This window comes from Cornus florida, unplaced genomic scaffold (genome assembly GCF_030987335.1).
Source record: "Cornus florida cultivar Cherokee Brave unplaced genomic scaffold, ASM3098733v1 CherokeeBrave_3.0.0_Hap2_Chr03, whole genome shotgun sequence".
NCBI lineage: Eukaryota > Viridiplantae > Streptophyta > Magnoliopsida > Cornales > Cornaceae > Cornus > Cornus florida.
Window position 1 is genome coordinate 56,421,921 of NW_026775573.1, and position 22,746 is coordinate 56,444,666.

Consider the following 22,746-nt stretch of genomic DNA (forward strand, 5'->3'; position numbering starts at 1 on the left):
TGATGGTCCGCGTTGGCTGTTGTTTTTCCTGGAGAGTAGAGGGGGGAGACGCTTGTGTAAGTCAATAATGATCAAGGGGAGGAGTGGGTAAGGGAGAATTTTGATGCTACAAGCGATCTATTGGGAATGACATTTGGCGGGAATGATGAGCAAGGTTTGATGATTCTTCATTCCATGGAAGAGGGATGAAACGGGGGTGAGAAGAAGAAAGTTCCCCTCGTAGAAAGGGGAGAGGGAAGTCCGGAATCTCATTTCCTATGTTAACTACGAAGGGAAGGAAGGGGTGGTGAGGGGGAGAATGGGGGAGAGGGAGTGGAAAGGGGGTGGGGAATGATCCGGATAAGAGGAAGGTGGTGAAGTTGGCAATTGAGAAGTGGGTTGCTCATGTGGTTTGTTTGTTGGACACGAAATTGGACTTCACCTCAGATAGGGTGGTTAGGAGTATCCTAGTGATGTGGGATAGAAGGTGGGTGTCCAGGGTGGATGTTTGGAGAGGGAGGTTCTTGTTGTCTTGTGCTTTTGTTATTGAGGCTGATGGGTTCCAGTGGGCTTTTTCCTGTGCATATGGTCTGGTGAAGGATGGGGAGATACATATTGGTATGGGAGGTGCTTAGTTTTGTTCGAGGGCATTGGTCTCTTCTGTGGTGTGTGGGCGGGAATTTCAACATGGTTAGATCCTCGTTGGAGAGATCTACATGAGGGAGGTGGACTGTAGCCATGGAGCAGTTCTTATTGATGATCATCAGTTGCACTTATCAATCTACAATACTAATAAAAAAAAAATTGATGATCATCAGTTGCTTGATTTGGCTTTGGAGGGTGCAACTTGTACCTAGTCTAGTGGCAGGGAGTTTCCTACCCTTTCTTGGCTAGATTCCTCCTCTCTAGAGATTGGGAGAAGAAGTTCCTAGATGTGGTTCAGGAGGCATTGGCTAGACCTAGCTTTGATCATATTCCTTTGTGTTGTACAGTATTGTATGAGTTGTCACACGTGTACAGTTAGTATTGTGTAAATTGTCACCTACCCCTCATTACGATATATATAATTACTATGTATAGGGTTTTCTTATTCTCCACTCATCTACTCCTGTAGCTTCTCCTATATAAACCCCATTGTATTTTTGTATTACTAACTCAATAGCATATAAGTTTTCATATATTCTGTCTCTCTCCCCCTCTCTCTCTTTCTCTCTCTTTCAACATGGTATCAGAGCGAAAATCGATCCCTCTTTAAATTTTTTTTAGTCTTATTCAGACTCCGATCTTGATTCCATCTCGGCTTTCTCTTAATCTCTTCTCGGCGATCTCTCCTCAGTGATCTCAGTTATCGTCTCAGCAATCTCTCTCGGATCCCTCCTCGGCTCTCTCCTCGATAATTTCTCTCAAGTTCATCTCGGCTAGATCTTGGTTCTCTTATCTCGGTTCCCTCTCGCTACTATATCTCATTTGTTCGGCAGCTCTTGTGATGGATACTAAGGAATCCCAACTTTTTGGGTCAATCACAAGCACTAAACTGGTAAAGCGTGAGCGTGCAAATCAACCCTCCTCCACCGCTATTATCGTTACTTCAGGTAATACGTGTCTTTATGCTTCATTTTCTACATCTTGGATCATTGATTCAGGGGCATCCGATCACATGATAGGTAACTCATTTCTTCTTTATGATATTTCTTATGTTTTCTCACCATCGGTTGTTACTATAGCAAATGGTGCCAAATCACCTGTTCATGGAATTGGTACGTTCCACGCTTTGGGTGTCACTTTTTCATCAGTTTTGTATATCCCTCAATTTTCATTCAATTTATTGTCAGTGCGCAAAATCATATCAGATTTAAATTGCTCAGTTGCTTTTTCTCCTTCCCGTTGTGTCTTTCAGGATCTCAAGACGAAGAAGACGATTGGTGAGGGTTTGAGAAGGATTGTCTTTACTAATTCTAGCCAACTACTGTTCTGACAGCTCTACATTCCACCTCTTCTTCAGCTTACCAGTGGCATTGCTGACTTAGACATCCCTCTTCAAATAGCCTTCGAGCCTTGGTCCCTTCTTTAGTTTATTTTTCTAAGTTTAATTGTACTACTTGCGAACTTAGTAAACATCGTCGGGCTACTTTTAAGTCTCATTTTGATAAAAGTTTAAAACCGTTTGAGTTAGTATATTCGGATGTTTGGGGACCAACTCGTATTACTGGTTTATTTAGTGCTTGTTATTTTGTGTCATTTATTGATGATTATTCACGTTTAACTTGGGTTTATATTCTTAAAGATAGATCTCAAGTATTCTCTGTTATTCAATCCTTTTATACTGAAATTCAAAATCAGTTTGATGCAAAATTACTTGTTCTTAGAACTGACAATGCCCTTGAATATAAACTTTATGTTTTTCAAAAGTTTCTTGAGTCGAGGGGCATTATCCATTAAACATCTTGTGTTGATACCCCTCAACAAAATGGAGTTGTTGAACGAAAGAATGGCCCACTCCTAGCTATCGCTCGTGCCTTGACAATTCAAATGCATGTTCCAAAACATTTTTGGGCAAATGCAGTTCTGGTTGCTGCTTATCTTTTAAACCGCATCCCTTCTAGGGTCCTTCAAGGAAAATCACCCTTCCAAATGATGTTTTTTGACAAAAATCCTTTTTCTATTCCTCCAAAGGTGTTTGGGGGTGTTTGTTTTGTTCAAAATCTAAGCTCAGGATGAGACAAACTTGATCTTCATGCTCACAAATGTATTTTCTTAGGTTATTCTCTCACTCAAAAGGGATATAAATGTTACAGTCCAACTCTTCGTAAATTTTCTTTGAGGATGTTTCTTATTATTCTCAGGAAGGCAGTCACCTGGAGGACTCTGTTCTTTAAGAGTCTGTTCTTCCAACTCCAGTTTTTGATTCTGACATCCCACCAGCTCTTCGCATCTATGCTCGTTGTCGGAAAAGAGTAGTTAATCATGTTCCAACAACTGAAGTAGTAAACCCAGCCTTGCCATTTCCACCAGTCTCGCTTCAACGTCTGGAGGTTCTTCCATCTCTCCGGACTCTAATCTTGATTAACCTATTGCTGTTCGGAAAGGTAAATGGTCTTGTACCAATCATCCTATCTCTAATTTTGTATCGTATAATAAATTGTCCTCCTCCTTTCAAGCTTTTTCTTTGTCATTATCCTTTATTGCTCTTCCTAAGTCCTATAGGGAGACAGTTTCTCATCCAGGGTGGAGGAAAGCTATGGAAGAAGAAATAAACGCTTTAAAATTGAATTATACTTGGGACCTTGTTCCTAAGCCTGCTGATACTCAGGTTGTTGGTTGTCGTTAGGTTTTTACTGTTAAACAGAAGCCTGATAGTGCTGTTGACCGTATTAAAGCTCGACTTGTTGCTAAAGGCTACACTTAGACTTATGGCCTTGATTATACTGAGACATTTTCTCTTGTGGCCAAACTGAATTCTATTCGTGTGATAATCTCTCTTGTAGCTAATCTAGACTGGCCACTTCCTCAACTTGATGTTAAAAATGCCTTTCTGTACGGTGACCTTAATGAGACAGTCTATATGACTCAAGCACCTGGGTTTGAATATAAGGGGGAGTGTGTGTGTTATCTCAAGAAGTCTATCTATGGCTTCAAACAATCCCCCCGTGCATGGTTTGATAAGTTCAGTAAAGCAGTTGTAGCTTTTGGTATGACCAGAAGCCAAGCTGACCACTCTTTTTTTTTTTTTTTTTTTAAGAAAACAAAATGTGGTATTGTGATTCTTGTGGTGTATGTAGATGATATTGTTATCACTGGCAGTGACAAAGATGGGATACAAGTTCTATACTATCACTTGTGTTCTAGCTTCCTTACTAAGGATTTGGGCAAACTTCAGTATTTTCTAGGAATTGAGGTGGCTCGGTCGAATCAAGGCATTAGTCTTTCTCAGCGGAAGTATACTCTTGATCTATTACAGGATACTGGATATCTTGGTTCGAAATCTGTAGCTACACCTATTGAGACTAATGTAAAACTTAAGGTGGATGATGGTGACCCACTCGATGATCCAGAGATTTATCGGAGACTTGTAGGTAAACTTATTTACCTCACAATCACTCATCCAGACATCTCCAATGCAGTCAGTGTTGTGAGCCAGTTCATGACCAGTCCTCGGGTACCTCACATGGAGGCAATTGTACGTATCTTGAAGTATCTCAAGGGTGCTCCGAGACGTGGTCTGCTTTATTGATCTTCTGGACGTCTTCGGATTGAGGGATATACAGATGCAGATTGGGCCGGTTCTCCTTCTGATCGACGGTCCACCACAAGTTGCTACACCTTTATAGGAGGAAATCTAGTAACTTGGAGGAGTAAGAAACAGTTAGTTGTGGCTCGTTCCAGTGCTGAAGTATAGTATCGTGCCATGACACACTGCCTGTGAACTTACTTGGTTGAAAACTCTTTTACAGAAACTTGGGATTTCAGTCCAGTACCCAATTCCTCTCCATTGTGACAATCAAGCAGCTATTCATAGTACTAGCAATCCAGTCTACCATGAGAGGACTAAACACATTGAAGTAGATTGCCATTTCATTCGATCTAAAGTTGACTCTAATGAGATTGTTACACCTTTTGTTCCTTCTGGTAAACAGCTGGTAGACATCTTCACATCTTCACTAAGGCGCTTCCCAAGAACTCTATTGATTCCATATGTAGCAAGTTGGGAGTTATTAACATTTACTCTCCAGCTTGAGGGGGAGTGTTGTATAGTATTGTATGAATTGTCACACGTGTACAATTAGTATTGTATGAGTTGTCACCTACCCCTCATTACCATATATAGAATTACCATGTATAGGGTTTTCTTATTCTCCACTCACCTACTCCCGTAGCTTTTCCTATATAAACACCATTGTATTATTGTATTACTAACTCAATAACATATAAGTTCTCATATATTCTGTTTCTCTCTCTCTCTCTTTCAACACTTTGGTTCTAGGGATGAGGAAGAGGAGTTCCCCCTTTAGGTTTGAGAACATGTGGCTTCGGGCGGGAGATTTTATGGTGAGGGTGTAGTCTTGGTGGGAGACTTAGATGGTATGTGGTACTTTGAGCTTCATTATAGCAAGGAAGTTTCGTTCTTTGAAGACAAACATCAAAAGGTGGAACAAAGAGGGTTTTGGGAACCTCGAATCGAGGAAGAGTAGGGCTATTTCGTAGATTGCAGAGATTGATCGGCTGGAAGGGTAGGGTAGTCTTGATGTTGAGCAGAGACGTAGGAGGGAGGAGTGCAAGGCGGAGATTGCTACTTCGAAGGAGATTTCATGGTGACAGAAGTCCCGCAATTTGGTTCAGGGAGGGTCATAGAGAGACGTGATTTTTTTTATAAGCTTGCCGATGCTCATAGGAGGGGTAATCATATTGGAAAGATTTGAGTTAATGGAGAGGTTCTTTATAGGGAGGAGGAGGTGTGTTAGGGGGTTGCCTCTTACTATCAGAGGCTGTACATGGAAAGCTATAGTTGGAGACCTCGTCTTGGGGGGTTGAACTTCGATTCGATTTCAGAGGAGTATGATCGGTTTGAGCTTCATTATAGCAAGGAAGTTTTGTTCTTTGAAGACAAACATCAAAAGGTGGAACAAAGAGGGTTTTGGGAACCTTGAATCGAGGAAGAGTAGGGCTCTTTCGTAGATTGCAGAGATTGATCGGCTGGAAGGGTAGGGTAGTCTTGATGTTGAGCAGAGACGTAGGAGGGAGGAGTGCAAGGCGGAGATTGCTACTTCAAAGGAGATTTCATGGTGGCAAAAGTCCCGCAATTTGGCTCAGGGAGGGTCATAGAGACACGTGATTTTTTTTATAAGCTTGCCGATGCTCATAGGAGGGGTAATCATATTGGAAGGATTTGAGTTAATGGAGAGGTTCTTTATAGGGAGGAGGAGGTGTGTAAGGGGGTTGCCTCTTACTATCAGAGGCTGTACATGGAAAGCTATAGTTGGAGACCCCGTCTTGGGGGGTTGAACTTCGATTCGATTTCAGAGGAGTATGATCGGTCAGAAAGGCCATTCTGGCGAAGAGGAAGTGTTGTTAGCGCTGAAGAGTTATAATGGGGATAAGTCTTTGGGGCCGGATGGTTTTACCATGAGATTCTTTCTAGAGAGTTGGGAGGTGGTCAGGGGAGTAGAGATTGGTTTTTCATGCATTCCAATCTCAGGGATGCTTTGAGAAATGTTTGAAAGCTACTTTCATTGCCCTTATCCCTAAAAAGTGGGGCGCTTCTTATGTTGGTGGGTTGTATTTACAAACTTATTGCTAAGGTTCTTGCTTTAAGGTTGAGCGACAATGGAGTTCTTTGGGAATCCTAAATGGCTTTCGTTGGTGGTCACCAGATTCTTGATTCAGCTCTTATATCCAGTGAGCAGTGATGTCCAAGTGGTGCTTTGTAAGCTTGATATTAAGAAGGCTTACGATAGTTGGTGTTTTTGCTTTTTCTGTTGGAGAGGATGGGGTTTGGGGAGAAATGGAGGAGCTGGATTTTGTTTTTCATTTCTTCTCGGTTCTCATGAATGGGTCCCCGATTGGTTTCTTTTGTAGTTCGAGGGGTTTAAGGCAGGGTCCTCTTTCTCATTTTTTGTTTATCATTGTTATGGAGGCTCTCGATAGGCTGTTGAGGAGGGCAATGGTGTTGGGTTTATTAGTGGGTTCAGGGTGGGTAGGGATGCAACCCGTGAGTAGAAAATTTCCCATTTGTTGTTTGCCGATGAAACGTTGTTGTTCTAGGATGCAGATGTATCCCAACTGGGATATCTTGTTTTGATTTGCTTTTAGACAGTCTTTGGCTTGGTAGTAAATGTTGGTAAGAGTGCTTTGATTCTTATGACTCATCAAAAAAAAAAAAAAAAGAGTGCTTTGATTCTTATGGGAGTGGTGCCATATATTTCTTCTCTGGCTAATACCCTTGGCTGTGGGGTCAGTTCCTTTCCTATTTCTTATCTAGGTTTGCCCTTGGGTCTCTGTCGAGAAGTGTTGGCATCTGGACCCTGTGGTGGAGAGGTTTGAGGGAAGGTTTGCTTGTTGGAAGAAGCAGTATCTGTCTAAGAGCGGGAGGGTCACTCAGATGAAGAGCACATACTTCCAACATACTCCCTATCTCTTTTTCAGATTCCATCTGTGGTGGCTGGGAGGATTGAGGACTTAAGCGGAATTTTTTATTGGGTAGTTTAGGGGAGGAATTCAAGTATCATCTTGTGATGGGAGTGTGTAGGCTGATTCAGTTGGGTGGGTTGGGGATTAGGCGGTTGGTGCCTTTTAATAAGGCTGTTTTGGGGAAGTGGTTGTGGAGATTTGGGGCTGAGCATCACAGGCTATGGAGGAGAGTCATTTCGAGCCGTTTTAGGGAAGGGAGAGGTGGTTGGTGATCCCTAGCGGTTAGGGCCCCAGGTGGTGTTGGTGTTTGGAAATTCATATGGAAGGGGTGGGATGAATTTTCTAAACATTTCAGATTCAGGGACATGGTGGTAGGGGTATTTGTTTTTGGGAGGATCCTTGGTGTGTGGGGACCATATGTTCGCTTGCTCCTTTCCCAAGTTATTAGGATTGCTCGTGATAGACATGCCTTGGTTGCGGAGGCTTGATAACGGGACGATGACTTGGGATATGCACTTCTTGTTTTCAAGACTCGGAGTTGGACGGCGTTCTTGGTTTCTTGGCACTATTGTATCGTAGGAGATTGTTGGTGTTAGTCCAAATGCCCTCGTTTGGTTGCCCTCTTCTCCAGGGAGGTTCGATGTTTGATCTTTTTATAGGCACATTTCGGATGTCTTTGGTTGCCCTTGTTTAAACGCTTTGAATACAATCTTATAAAAAATAAAAAAAATGTAAGCTAAGCCTATAATTAAGATCTGCAATGATGCTACAAGCTGATATCAAGCCTGTCTAACATATATATAGTTGATATATATATATATATATCCTTTTTTGGCCTAGTTTGTCTCAACACAATGTGCTAACTACATGAATTTTCACCACTACATGTGCGATACATTGTTGAGCTCATCTCTTGAAGTCCTGATAGACATTGGAGCAGGATGCAGCACAACCTTTCCTTTCTTAGCAGCAAGGTGGTAGTGCTCGAAGTCTTGTTAACTTCTTATGAGGATGGCCTGATGATGGCGTTATGTGTGTCTAAGAGGTGTTTGGGTGTGCCTAGGATGGTGGATATTGGTGGTCGTGCTGATTGAATTAAAAGGGGTTAAGATGTTGGGAATGGTTGTTGTGATTTTTTGTTAAAGTAACAAGTGATGCATCAGATAAACTGCAGGGTTTGTGGTTGAAATTTGTATTTGTATTTTATTAGTGGTTTCCCTGATTGCTTCACTAGGTATGTGTACATGAGAATAGTGAGTCAAGTAAGGTATTTGCATATTTTTCAATTTCAAGATGCACATGGCCAATCTATTGTGGAATAAGCTCATATTTAAGTATCCTTTAATATATAGTACTTCTATTGGTAATCATTTTTCACCTTTTATTTATTTTTTGTCTTCATGGTTTGATGTATTCTTTTTCCTTTTGTTTTTTCAGATACTTAAGACCCTTTTTGAGATTGTTTTATTTGAGGACTGTGGCAATCAATGGAGTCTTAGCAGACCAATGCTGAGCTTGATACTCATCAGTGAACAGGTTATAATTTACGCCTAATTTACTTATTTTTCTCTTACTTTTGATTTACTCTAGTTGTCAAAAACAATTTTCTCCATACTTGACTGTATTGGTAACAGGTGGGTGTTAATTCGGCCATGCCACAACTTAGCCTTTGTGATATATGTTGTTGAAGATAGACTTGCACGAGATAACCTTTGTGTGGTTTGTTTCCCCCAAGGGGTTGTTTCTCCATTTTTGCCACATTTTTTCAGGACACATAACACACTTTGATACTAGTCAAATATAAAGCCTTTGTCGTTAAGAATACACCTGGACAACAGTTGGTATAGGAAAGCGAGTGAGACTCATGGCCTCACATGTTCTGTCAATTACTGCAGTTTTTTCCCCCTTCTTTTAGTTTCTTCAACTGGTGCCCCCAAGTTTGAATTGTGGACAATGTTGTCCAATATGCAAACCCAGAGTATGACTGGAATCATAACCACCCATACAACATAATTGAATCCACCAATCTTTTACTTCAATCTTTGCATTGAGTTCACAGTCTAACTTGATCTCATATAACCATTAGCATGTTTCTCATATGATTCATACATGCTGAAGCTTATACACATGATATATGATGCAGGCAGAATTTGAAATTAATTTCAAATTCTGCCTGCGTCAATATATTACTTATAATTCACAACTAATGTTACCCACTTATAACGCGTTCTATAAACACCTAGAGTACTAACCTGTGACCTACTGGTGCTACTAAGGAGAGTACTATATTCAAAAATCAATAACTATACATAATCCAGAGTATGTAACCTATATTTTAATTTCTAGCATAGGTTAGGAGTTTCCAAAAGTTATTTATTTTTTATAAATGGGATATTTATCAGAAGCACAAAATGTTAGAGAATAGAAGAAAAGATGGCATAGCTTCTAGAAAAAAAAGAAAAAAATGGAGTATAAAAACATCTATTTCCAATACACATGAAAAAACCTTGATTAATATAAGAAATAACATCTTTAGTTCTAGGGCCGGCAACATCGACGACCCAATCAGTCCAGGGTTTGATCAATGGCTTCTGGAGTTGACACTAAAATTTTGAGATCGTCTCATCACTGTCTGGTTGGTCAAAGAGTCAAAATCTCTTGATTAAGTCAAAGTCTACAAGTGTGGTTCCATCTATAGACATGTGGCAAAATCTCACCGTTCAAGCTTTTCATGCAAAGTTTGATAAATTCAAAATTCAAATCAAATTTGTTTCCAAAAATGAAGAGACAAATATCTCCTATTTTTGTAGACAAATATCTCCTTTTTTTGGAAACTTAGCACAACTATAGGGGAGTTACCAAATTAAATACCCCAACCTTTGGCCTATAAATATGCAAGGCCACTCTACACAAACATAGACAGAGAGTCCAAAAGACTGTTAAAGCTCTGTTGAATCTCCTTCTTATCCTAATACTCGAAGTTCTGAAAATGAAGAACAAGAAGCACGTCACATAAGTGATGTAATCTTTGAAGACCTTAAACAATCGAAGTTTCTGAGGACGAATAACAAGAAGCATACCACACAATGTATTTCTTTTGTTTTTATATATGGTTCTCTCACAAAATTGTCAAAGAGGAAGATTGTTCGATCAATAGGACTAAGGTGGGCAAATTAACAAAAGTGATATCTGTAACTTTTGTTTTAATATTTAGCTTAGGTTAAAAGTTTTCAAAAGTTAAGACCTTTTTATCACCTCCCAAGGTTGAAGAAGGGAATTAATCCAACACTCGAGAATATTTTAGTAATCTTCATCTTCAAGGGTAAAAAAATAATTCAACACAGTGATGCACTGACCAAAAATTAGGGTTCACACATGCATAATTAAGGTTCTAAACTTTCATGATTTCAATCATATTTGATTCCCCAAATCTTTGAAACCATGCACTAAATGAGTTTTGGAACTGCAGTAGACTTTGATCAATCGAGGGCTTTTGGAGTATCGAGCTTCTAGGAAAAATAGTTTCCAAGTTGGTTTTAAACACTACATACCATATTCCTTTTATAATTTTATGTTGCATTATATATATATGATACTATGGCTGAGTACAATATGTAGATAATACCTATAAAGAGCATTATTTGTGAGTTTTAGAGTGCATCTTTATTTCTCGTTTGCATTTATCATTCTAGCTTTGGTTAGTGTGAATTCATGTGTGACAGCCACTGCTTCGTACTGAATTGAAGAGTTTAACATATCCATTCAATCCTTCATTAGAAATTGTTGCCTGGATGACTAGTGGTCGAGACAGAAATCACTAGAGAAACAGATTTGTGAGGAGTGGATGTTGTTGATGAGTTGATTGACGACCGTCGACCTAGAGACTTTCTGTGGAAAGTTTGGTGTCATTTGTGTCAGGAAGTAACTAGAGGATTCTTGGGATAGAGTCAGTTAGCATAGGTTATACTCTTTCTCAATACAACCATTCAATCCTTCATCAGAAAGAAATTGAAGCCTCAACGACTGGTGGTTGGATGTTGTTGACTAGAGGACTGATGACCTAGAGACTTTCGAGGGAATGTTTGGCATCTTATGTTTCAGGAGATAATCAGGGGATTCTTGGGGTAGAATCTGTTAACCTAGGTTGTATTCTCTCACAGTGTATTTTGCTTGGTTTGCGTGCACTAAATCCTGTGGTTTTTCCCCTAGGGGTTTCCATGTAAGTCTCTAGTGTCCATTACTTTACATTTTAATGTTTTTTATTGCTATGGATTGATGGATTTTTTTTATCAGCTATGAATTGAATTTAAATTTTTGTTTATGTGAGTCTTAAATTCAAAATTTTAATTTCAGTAATTAGTTCTACAAGACCTATTCAGTCCTCACCCTCTAGTTCTAGATCACAGACCCTGTTGGAATCTCCATTAATGTCTTAGAGTTCTGGTCTTTAGGATGTTGCTCTGTGATCTATCCTTCGTCCCAATCTAGAATATAAGGCTGTGTTTGATTGTATCAATGGTCATAGTTGAAGATTTCATGAGTAGCACCCTTGATCTAGTTTCATGGATGGCATTAACCACCTCTGTAACTAATGATGAAATATTTACGAATCCTCATCGATATTATGTATTGCAAAGTATGTAACTCTTACATTCTTCTCTTTTAGTAAATAATTTATAAGCCAATTTGCCAAAAAGAAAAAAAAATTATAACTCATTTTGAAAAAGTTAGTTGCAGTTGAATCTTGAATGAATCACATATAACTCAAATTTTATTTATTTTTCCTATTTTTCTTCTGTGCTATTTTATATTGGGCTGATATTTGGTAATTTACTGGGATAACCACCATCCATCTGCAGATATTTGCTGATTTGAAAGCTCATATCTTGTCTTCTCAGGTATGTTCTTAATCTGTTTTACTATTATTTTAAACACTCATCTGTGACAAAATGTTTAAAAAAAAAAAAAAACAAATTTGGCTTGATTTATTGTTGTTAAAATGTTTACTTTGGTTCATTGACACTCAGTATCAGACAAGAGGGTGCTATAATTAATCGAATATTTGAAGGAACAGTGTTATTGTTACCCCATTCTGTCTAGGTTTTCCTTATTTGTTTGGGCCCCTCTATGCAATAGGCTGGTGTAAAAAAACCAAAACAAAAGAGAAAAGAAAAAAAATAGATATATATATCCCTTTTTGGTTTTGAAGGTTTTGGAACTTTTTGAGAGCTATATTATTACATTTTACTACAATAACAAAAAATAATAACTCAAATGTACAAGGACATACTTATCAATAAATAAATGTACAAGGAAATTCATTTTTAATTAGTGGGCTGCACCATATGCTCCAGAAGGTTAAGTTGTCCGAGGCAGAGCAATGTGCGTAACTTTGGATATGAGATGACCATGTGATTTAAGTGTTTAGAATCTGGCACAAAGGCACTGGAGGTCCTTTGGAGCCTAGGCGCATGGCGAGGTGCGCGCCTGAGTGAAGTGAAGCACATAATTGAAAGTTTAAACTACTATAAAAACATTCATATCTCATTAAGCCATATCAATATTCTAAAAATTCATATCAAATATAAAAATTAAATCCATCAACTATACAAGCATCCAACAACCATAAAACAGAGCACAAATTTGTTTTCTTGAAAGTCAAAGCAAATTTTGTTTTTTTGAATGGCAAAGCAGAGCACAAAAAGAAATAAATTTGTTAACAAAAAACAACAAAAATTGTTAACAAGTAAAGAAAAGAAAAAATAGATGCAAAAAAAAAAAACGACAGAGAGGAGAACTAGATGAAGAGAGAGATGTAAACAAAGAGATGAAGAGAGAGATGTAAACAAAGAGATGAAGAGAGAGATGTAAACAAAGAGAAGTAGAGGAGAAGAGAGAGAAGAAGAAGAAAGAACTGATGTGGCTTCGTCATTCATCCCTGCAACTAGGGCTTTGTCGTTCGTCTCATAGTCTCACTCTATCTCTGTTCAGTTAACACTTCGACTCTTGGGCTTTCTTATTTGTTTATTTTTTTGAACAAAAGTTCATTCTCTCATATGCTTGAGCTTTCTTATTTGTTTATTAAGTTGCCAAAAGTATCCTTTTTGGCTTAAGAAATAGAATAATCATATTTTTAAAAAGAAAAATCAGTGAGGCGCGCCTGACAAATAGGACGAGGTGCAACTGAGGCGCGCGCCTAATAAACATCAATGAGCCTGGGATGACAACAGGCGCTAAACCTGAGCCTCGAGCCTAGGAGCGCCTTTAACAACACTGCTTGCCCCTAAGGAACCTTTCTTCGATAGTGGATTGTTTGTGCATGGACTTCTCCACAAATTTGGATATCATTTGCGCTTCATGTACTTTCCCATTTCTCTTCATGTACCCATGTATGGGTATGGAATATGTGTTTGATACACCTAAGCAATTCAACTGATTCTCCAAATGTTGTAATATAGGAGGAGTAAGAATAAGAAACTCAATTTGATAGTAGAATAAGTTTCCTTCTTGTTTGGTAATTGACAACCTCTTTTTCTCACGACATCCCATTTTAATTAAATTCTAATTCAGTATGCCTTAAAAGAACCATCACATCATACATTATATATAGATATATAATATAATATATTCAAATGCATATAATGTATTACCCATACACAATTTTTGGACACATTTCCTCCTTTCCTAAGATTTGAAATTTACAGAGCTCCAGCATATAGGCACACACCTGCACACGATACTCGTACGAAGTCTTAACATAAAAGTTGATACTGGGTATTGATAACTGCTAGTTACAAAAATCAGATATTTGTAGTTAAGAACTTCCAAGACAAACCCCCACCTCCTTCCCTTCCTTTCTATACTAGGTATAGTTGATAAAATCTAAAATCCGGAAACAAACACTGTTATGCCCGAAAACGTAGAAAGAGAACAGAAGCACCAATTTTCTTCCTTTCTTCACGAGTAGTGGGCAACTAAGAGAACTAGGCGGGCAACATATTTCACAACTGCCATGGTTTAACATATTTGCTTCCTCGACTCCTGTCTTTTTTTTCCCCTCACAAGTGCATCAGTGACAAACTTGTTTAGCGTGTCAACCTTTTTAACTTGTCAATAATGAATAAAAAAACTGTTGTTTCTTTCTATAAAAAAGCTTGTCATGCTATTAGTTTGTGTAGAGTTGTAATTTAAGCAAAATCTAGGGTCCACCATTGCATGTTTTATACTGTTATTTCCAAAGAGGACTCATCTGATATCCCCTCTTAAATTCAGCTCCCTTGCTTGACGTTTTTTATTTAATTTTATAAATGTACAATCGATGAGTTTAAAAACTAAATATCTGAATCTTTTGCATGTGTTTTTTTTTTTCTCCCTCCTGTATCCACCAGTCATTCTTTTAGTGATTCTGCACCTTTCTCTGTTTTGCAGCCAGTGGATCAGCATCAGCGCCTTTCCTTGTGTTTTGACAAACTTATGGCTGATGTTACTCGAAGCTTGGATTCAAAGAACCGGGACAAGTTCACCCAGAATCTGACAATATTCAGGCATGATTTTCGTGTCAAATAGCTCTCTTTGATGCATCTGCTACTTGTAATGTGAATGACATCACATCTGCACAAAATTTAAGGAATCCCTTGATCAATACTGCCGTTTGTGCTCTACACAAGGATCCTTTGAGTGTTGAAGATCATCTTTATGCTGCAGTTTTGATTTTATTTTCAGAGTGAAGAAAGAACATTGGATGAATTCCTTTTGGTGGCATTGTATATTCTTCCTTCTTTGGGAATAGAGCCGATGGTAGAAACATAGATTGCCATGTTATGCTGATAGGATTTCTAGTGTTTGCTGAAGATAATGCCAGGTTTGACATTTTGGTTGGGGCAGATGCGTATTTTAGAATATTCTTTTCAAAAACAGATGTAAATCATTCATCAGAAAGTTCTGTTTCAGAGAGGAATATTTTGACACCGATTGTGTATATGAATCTTTCATATTCTTTCTTGTTGATAATAGAAGAGGAAAGCATACTGAATTGTCTAGTTGTCTGCCTTAAAGGTTCATCTTGTTATAGTTAACGTTTTTGCGTTTTGTGCTCGTCTCCCATGGCATTCAAGTTGTGTTATGGGTGGTGGGACACCTAAGTGGTACTTTTCTTTTTTCCTTGGTGTGAAGAACGGGAATGATATGGGGAATGATATGTGTGTATTTTTTCTTTTTTTTCCCCCTTTTTACAGTCAGGATCAACAGTTAAAAGTTCAGGCCCAAAATAATAATAATAATAATACTAATAATAATAAATGAGGGAAGTTTCAAATTAATAAAGTCTATTCCATTGGTAACGCTTTTGGAGTACCCTCCTAAAGTCTGGTTCAAGTCTCAACGAATCTTAGCGAGGGAAAGATCCATGCGATTCGGAATGGTACCATTTTCGTGAAGTATAACTAGGATGAAGTCGCTATGTGTGGTACTTGTGGTGTTGGTAGAGGCTCTGTTGATGGTAGTTCTTTGTAGGATGAGGAAACGATTCCACGTTAGCTGAGAATGGTGAGATCAGTATCTAATTGGGGATCCAAGCAATACAAGGGATTCTCTTAAGTTAGAGATTAAGAGGGAAGGCAGTAATTGATACCCAAGTAACTTGAGCTCGATAGTAATAGTTGGTTGCTATCTCTTGATTCTGCCTTAAATGTTGATTAATGCTCCTATGTATAATGCCCTTTCCTTTGGTCAATGCCTACTAGTCACAGGGGCAAGCTCTCTCTTGCCTGCGGGTTTAAGGACCTCTCCCCCTGACAGATGGGACATTGGCAAGTGGCTTGAGGTGCTTTGCCCCCTGGTCCGAAGGGGCAATGTCGCTCCTTCTTTAACTTAGGTCCTATCAAATGTTTTTTTTGCATTTAATACACTTTCTGCTTTACTTAGAGTTCGACCCCGGGTATCAAACATCCTCTCCCCCTTGCATTGGCCCAGAACTGAGGTGATTCCTTGGATCCCAGCCACCTGTACACATTTCCTCAGAGTCCTAACTGCAGAGATTGGGAAGAGAGCCTTATCGGGGTTCCGCTTTCTCGGTCCCTCGAGGCTCCATCCCGGCCCCACACCCTGATGGTGAGCTCGGGGTGAAGGCTTAAAATGTCCGAGGTTCTGTTTGCAGGAAGGAACCTTGAAGGGTATAAAAAAAGGGACCCATCCGACCAGAAAGGGGTACCTCCACAGAAAAGTGAAGGGTGGTGACCCCTTCTTCGTTCAGCAAATCGAGTTATAGGACTAGTAGTTCGAGATCACTTGGTCCTTTCAGAAGGATGCCAGACAAATACTGGCCAGGTGTATTCCCTTTTCAGAAATGGTGCCACGCGAGTAGGTGTTGTGGCACCTTTATCAACATTTTGCCCCCTTGCTCGAGGTCGCAAGGAGGGAGCTTGAGCAAGTTATCATGTTTCCTCGAGGGTTTCATTTGTTTTTTGGTACTGAAAGGTCACGTTGCTTCAGTCCCCTTAGTCGACGTGTCAATCATCTATTGGTGTATTAATGAGCGTGACGCTTTGAGTCTAGTGTCGCGTCTTTTTGTTTGTCAGAGCTGCGACGCTTGGGATGGAGGGCCCTTTACTATTTAAGCTGGACTTAACACATTTCCTTAAAATTCTTCCATTTGCTCTGATCATACTTTTGCTTACACATTCCTACTCAACTCGAGCTACATTCTTATACTTTTGCTTACACATTCCTACTCAACTCGAGCTACATTCTTACTCCACTCGAGCTTCCTAAAATATGTCTTAAGCAGCGTCCACTGATGTTCCCAGCATTCCTCCTTTGGCCGAGTGGCGAGTTGCTCCTTATTTTGGCCCAAGTGGATACCTTCTAGCTTAGTAGTGATAGGTTAAGTGATGTTGACGAGGTTCATGAAGGATCCTTTCTTTTTGAGGGAGAACCTTATGCATGCGAGGGGGTACCAATCCTTCCTAACTCGGTGCTGAGGTTCAGAGTAGAGCGAGGTGCCTTTCCTTACTCTAACTTTATTTTCATAAGTCAAACTGGTCATGGCAAGGGGTGGGACTCGTGGACAGATGTTATCCTGGCTGATGCAGAGTTTTCTTAGTCTTTGTAAGCTTCGAGAATTACAGACGCCATTCATAACACTTGTTAGCTGACTATAAATTGAGATGGTCTTGGCCTTAAAATTCTCCTGTCTTGATGGAATAGAGACACCCATACCTTTGTTACTTTTTGGGGAGAGTTCACACCCACCCTCGGCGATGTGGTGCAGCTTATGTGCTTGAATATGTTTGGTAAGTAAGATCCGAGCTCTTGGTCCATTCCTGAGGTCGAGGTCGAGAGGGCTACGGAGTGTTATTACTACGGCCGGGAAAATTGCTACTCGGTTCCAAGATGATGGTGTCCGTGAGGATTTTCCTGAGACAGAGAATAAATGTACCGTTGTGTTGATCCTCTGTCATTATTTTCGGGATATTCTTCGTCGGGACATGGAAGGGAGCAGTCATTCAATGGTCCTAAGTGTAGGGACCAACCTCGCCTTGCTGGTTTTCATCTTGTCATGGCTTTTTTGCTTCATCTTATCAGGCCTTCCTGATGATGGCCTTGCCTTGACTTTGTTCCTTTAGCTATTAGGCTATCTTGCAGCAAAAGTTTTCCTTTGGCTGCACTGTTTTTGGGCACTATTTACCACGAGTTTGATCTAGCCCACGCTCGCATGGAGCGATTTGTGGGTCATATAAGTGTGGTGTCTCTTATCAATACTATTTTTCTACAGATGTTCATGTATGAGCACTTTCCAGGTTATGCTTCTCGCCCTACTGCTTTGCTGTGCAACAGTGGTTTGAAGAGGTCCTTTCAGTGGCACAAACACAACCCAAAGAAGAAATTTGCAGAATTTATTAAAAAGGAGAGATGCTTCATGGCTCGCCCTTATACCTGGGGTCCTCGCAATGATCACTGCCCGTCAAGAGATGGTATGGTCATTGCGGGCAAGGCCCTCAATCGTAACCCTGCCTCAACCATCTTCGTGATGTCCTATCGGGGCTACCTTCCTGCTATTCTTCTTCTAAACTCGGGCGTGGGTAAGGTTTATAATCCTCACAGGGTGGGTCGGCAGTTTGGGTGGGATCAAGGGCTTTCTAAAGACTATGGTTATGGAGCTCGTCAGGATCATATCACTTATGCACTAGGGTTCTCTCGTTTTATTGAGTCGAGGGGTGTAGAGCTCGTGGGAGATCGACGTATTCTCCATGTGCCTCCTCCATAAAGGGTGGGGCGTTGGTCAGTGGGGACAATGGCGTATTGGAAAGAAATTGTCAACTCTTTTAAGCAATACATATGTAGTGATATTGCCCCTGTCCCTGGTTGTCCTTTGCTAAAAGGCGATGCCTCATTTCGTTCGTTCAAGAAATGCACCGCGTCTTCTTAAGGCAAGACATGTGGCACGCCAAACTTACGTCCTTCGACGCTACCAATGCTGCTACACCTGTAATATCTCTTCGGGCTACCAAGCCCCGTCGTGACAAATGTAAAGCTAACCAAGATGTTAGCACATTCGTGCCTGCTTCTACGACCACTTCCTCGAAGCAAGCTAAGGTAAGTGGTTCTAACTCTGAACTCCCTTTAGGTTTGTGATTATTTTATCTTTGTTAATTCATTTCCTGTCCTCAGGGTTCCTCGCATGATAATGCTGCTGCTAAAATTTTCAACATTCTTGTAGGCGTTTCTTGCCTGTTAGTTCGTGTTGGTGCGGCCTCTAGCACTAGGTCCCAATCCATACCTCTCGAGGATATCCTTGCTGGAGATGTGCTTGCTGGTGATATCGTTCGTGCCTCTGAAACTCGCAGTGGCCTGGATGTTCCCTCAGATGCTCTTCACACCCTTGTAAACGTCCTTAGCGATCCTGTGCAGGTCGTGAGGGAGGTATTATCATTAAATCTCGTCTACCACCCCCCTCCCCCCCAACTCGCTCGTGGTGTGGGATAGGAAAGATCTGATACCTTTGGCACGAGGCTTGGGTAAGTTTGATGAAAGTACTGGTATTGTGAATATCACCGTGGATCCTGCTATTATTGGCGCTTCCGAATATAAGAGTAGCTCTAGTTGTTCACTCTCTAACAAAGGTATGGACCATCCTTGCTTTTAGAGTCCTTCCTCCTCCTCTGCCCTATTTATCTTAACTTTTTTGGCTCTATAGGTGTCGAGGTGGCTGGCGAGCAGGCGGTCGAGGGGGAAGCTGCGGCTAACTCGGAAGGTCAGCATTCAGGTCGCGGGGGGGAAGTCAGTGGTATAGATTCCTCAGTTGAAGTGCTCTAGGAACTCACTCGGGAACTTCTTGGTGAGCTTAAGTAACTGGTTGAAAGGGCCATTGAGTCCCTTCCTCCGCCTGAAGAAAGTAACTCGGAGGGGATATAAAGTTCAAACTCTGCCGAATCCTCGAAGGACAATACCTTGGGACGGAGTGGCTCGGGGGATGATGATGATCAGCCTGAGGACGAGGGTCTGGCAATTGGGGATCAACTTGCCTCGGAAAACATTGTTATAGAGGATGATGTTCACTTACCTGCCTTTAACTCTCTAAGGGTAGAAGAAGAAGTTACTCCTACAAGGTCAGGGTAAGAGGCTGTCACTTCCTCGGCCGTCTCATGGGGAAAGACGATCCTTTCTTTAGATGAAGTGAAGGTGTTAGACGAGGTAAAGGCTAAATATCCTCAGACTTTTGGGGATCTTGATGGGACTGTGCCTTTGTTTTTAGACTTCGTTTACAAGGCCCTGTTTGAACTGGTGGTGACTCTTCGTGAGACCAAGGGGCGACGTCTAAATGGGAAGGAACTCGAGTTTCTGGACCGATTCCTCGTGAACTTAAAGAGGGCACAGGTCAAAGTGGGCTGGGCTGATGATATACTTGGGCGAGTCAGAGCGTTCGAGGAATGGGAAAGAATAGTGAATGAAATCAACGATTTGCACGATCGTGTGGAGGACAAGAAGCAGGTGCTGCAAGCCAAGAAGGTCCATTTGATCGAGCTACAAGAACAAGTAAACTTGAGAGGCCAGCATATTACCTCGCTGGAAAGTGAGATCGAGCGTAGGCTATCCTCGCTCGGTCCTGCGACTTTGAACTTATGTGATTTACCCTGAATTTGTAATGAGAACATATATAGATTTTTTGCTCGAGGGGTGATGGCGTTTGTGCATGTGCCATCCCCTCGTTTAATTATCAATGAATAGCGTTTGTTTCTTTTTAGTGCAAACTTTACTGTCGTATGCTTCTTCTTTTTCTTTTCTTTTTTTAGTTTAAATTTCATTATTGTGAGCATCCTAATATTGCATAGTGTCAGTTTGCAATAAGTAATCTCAGCTAGAAGGAGATGATAAGATATAGAATAAACCAGAGCAAGTAAAATTGTCGCTTTCAAGAGTCAAAGATTTGTGGGGAAATATGGAGTCCCTCTGGCCCTCTTCGATTCATGCTTTTATTTCTTTAAAAAAGAAAAAGAAAAAAGTAGAGGTTTAGGAACCTCTTATAGATATAGGGCCTCGAGAGAGGCTTTTCGATCCATCAGGCTAAGTGTAATAAATTTTCAACCACTTGGCGTTGAACAAACCCAAGGTTTTGTTGTTGCCTCTCCTCCCGATCTCGTAATATCCACTGCTGCTCGTAGCTTTGACTTCGAAGGGTCCTTCCCACTTCGGGGTGAATTTTGGTGCTAACAGATTTCACATAATATGCATCATCGCTTTTAATACCAAATCACCTTCTTGAAATGCTTAAGGACAAATGGTAGCGTTGTAGGCTTGAGAAACCCTTCTTTGGTAAACCACCAGTTTGCTTCTTGCGCGCTCCCTTTGTTCCTGCAGCCCCTTGAGCTCCCCAATCCTGGGGTCAAAGTAAGGCTGGCTTCTTTCAGCTAGGCTCCCAGAAGGTATTGCTATTTCGACCGAGAGCATTACCTCTGTGTCGTACACTAAAGAGAAAGGTGTGGCGCTTGTGGCTCCCCTCACAGTAGTTCGGTAAGCCCAGTGCGCGAGAGGCAATTGCACTGCCCATTTATCATGTTGCTCCTTCAAAGTCTTGCTCAGGATCTTAAGTAGGGTCTTGTTGGTGGCCTCTGTTTATCCGTTACCCTTGGGATAGTAAGGTGTTGACTTATGATGGATCACTCGGTACCTTTGAAGAAGCGAACGGGCTCTGCTGTTGATGAAAGGGGTTCCATTATTTGACAAGATGACCCGAGGCACACCGAAACAGCATATGGTGTTTTCTTTGATGAAGTTGGCTACTAGCTGCCCCATTGCTGTTGATAGGGCCACTGCCTCGACCCATTTGGTGCATACCTCCGTCGCTACCAATATCCATTTCTTTTTTTTTTTTTGAAGATTTTATCATTAACAAGGTGATTCAATATTTAAAGACATCTCAAATTAATTATTCAAAATTCACGAGAGAAGAAAAAACTTCAAATGCTAAGCTTATTTTTTTAATTTTTTTTTCAAACTTACTTTTTAAATATATTAACTAACTTCAAATAAGTTGCAACATGCGTGTTGAACTTTTATTTTATTTTTATTTTTATTTTTCTTTTTTTCCTTCACATGCACACTAAATGTGTGAATGCATATCAAATGTGTGAATGCATATCATTCAATCTCCATTTATCAATTCATGTGTATGTACACTTAATAAGAAGCAAGTCACACAAAACCAAGATTAGAGTAGTGAAAGAGAAGAGAATTAAAAATTTTCAATTTCCTTATTCCTGTAATAGTAAAATATTGGAGGAAACTAAATTGGAATTATCACACTTACATTAATTTTTAAAATTCTATCGAATACAAATTACGAAATCCACCATCTCCTCCCTTGATTTAGAGTTAGTATTAGTTAATCAAATATTCATATTTGAAATCACCCCCACTTAGTATTGTTAAAAAATTATGTTACAGTTTATAATATTCACCATAAAAATGAAGAAATATGAAGAACGTGCAATCCATCAAGGAAATGTAAAAAAGTGATTCATATCAAATCAAAAAACTGATAAAGAGATTAACATAATTGTAATTTATTGATTCAAAAGATAAAATTTCTTTTTTTAAAGGAAAAAGAAAATTATAATAGATAAGTTATTTACTATAAATAAGTCATCAAACAAAAAAGAAAAAAAAGAAAAAATATGTCCTCACAATTTATAAGGGATAACTTCACTTACCTCCCTTGAGGTTAAGTCTAATTACACATAATACTCCTAACTCTTCAAATATTACAGTGACCTCCCTTAAATGTGATCTTCCGCCCTTAGAAATCTATGTAAATGTACTAATATACCCTCCATTATATATTAATAATTATGACAAGTTATCAAATGACACTTATACCCTAATAGCTCTCTTTCTTGGTTTGAGCCCTAAATTTGCAAGCGTTAATAGAGCTTTCAGTTCTGTAACCTTTTCATTGTTGCTTGGGGCTTGCCGATTAAAACTGGGATTCGCCAATAAATCCCTCCACCGCTGTCCATCCTTTCTTTCTTTCTCTTTCCACCGCGGCAACTAATTTTTGGTTTTCTAAAGCAAACGCCTAATATATGTGTGTGTATATATATATATCTGTACGGTTCAATCCTAAGCACCCAAATAAACCTAGTTCGT

The 22,746-nt window shown here is 40.0% G+C and overlaps 1 protein-coding gene across 3 annotated transcripts in view; it reads left to right on the top strand.

Annotated features, from left to right (window-relative positions):
* The window catches only part of LOC132300582 (uncharacterized), a 94,797-nt gene extending 79,599 nt beyond the window's left edge, over positions 1-15,198 (top strand). For all 3 annotated transcript variants that reach the window (XM_059797737.1, XM_059797740.1, XM_059797739.1), the window contains exons 29-31: positions 8,542-8,640; positions 11,964-12,002; positions 14,533-15,198. In XM_059797737.1, the coding sequence (XP_059653720.1) occupies positions 8,542-8,640; positions 11,964-12,002; positions 14,533-14,670 (276 nt within the window). In that variant the 3' untranslated portion in view covers positions 14,671-15,198. The remainder of the gene's footprint in view (positions 1-8,541; positions 8,641-11,963; positions 12,003-14,532) is intronic.
* The last annotated feature ends 7,548 nt before the right edge of the window (positions 15,199-22,746 follow it).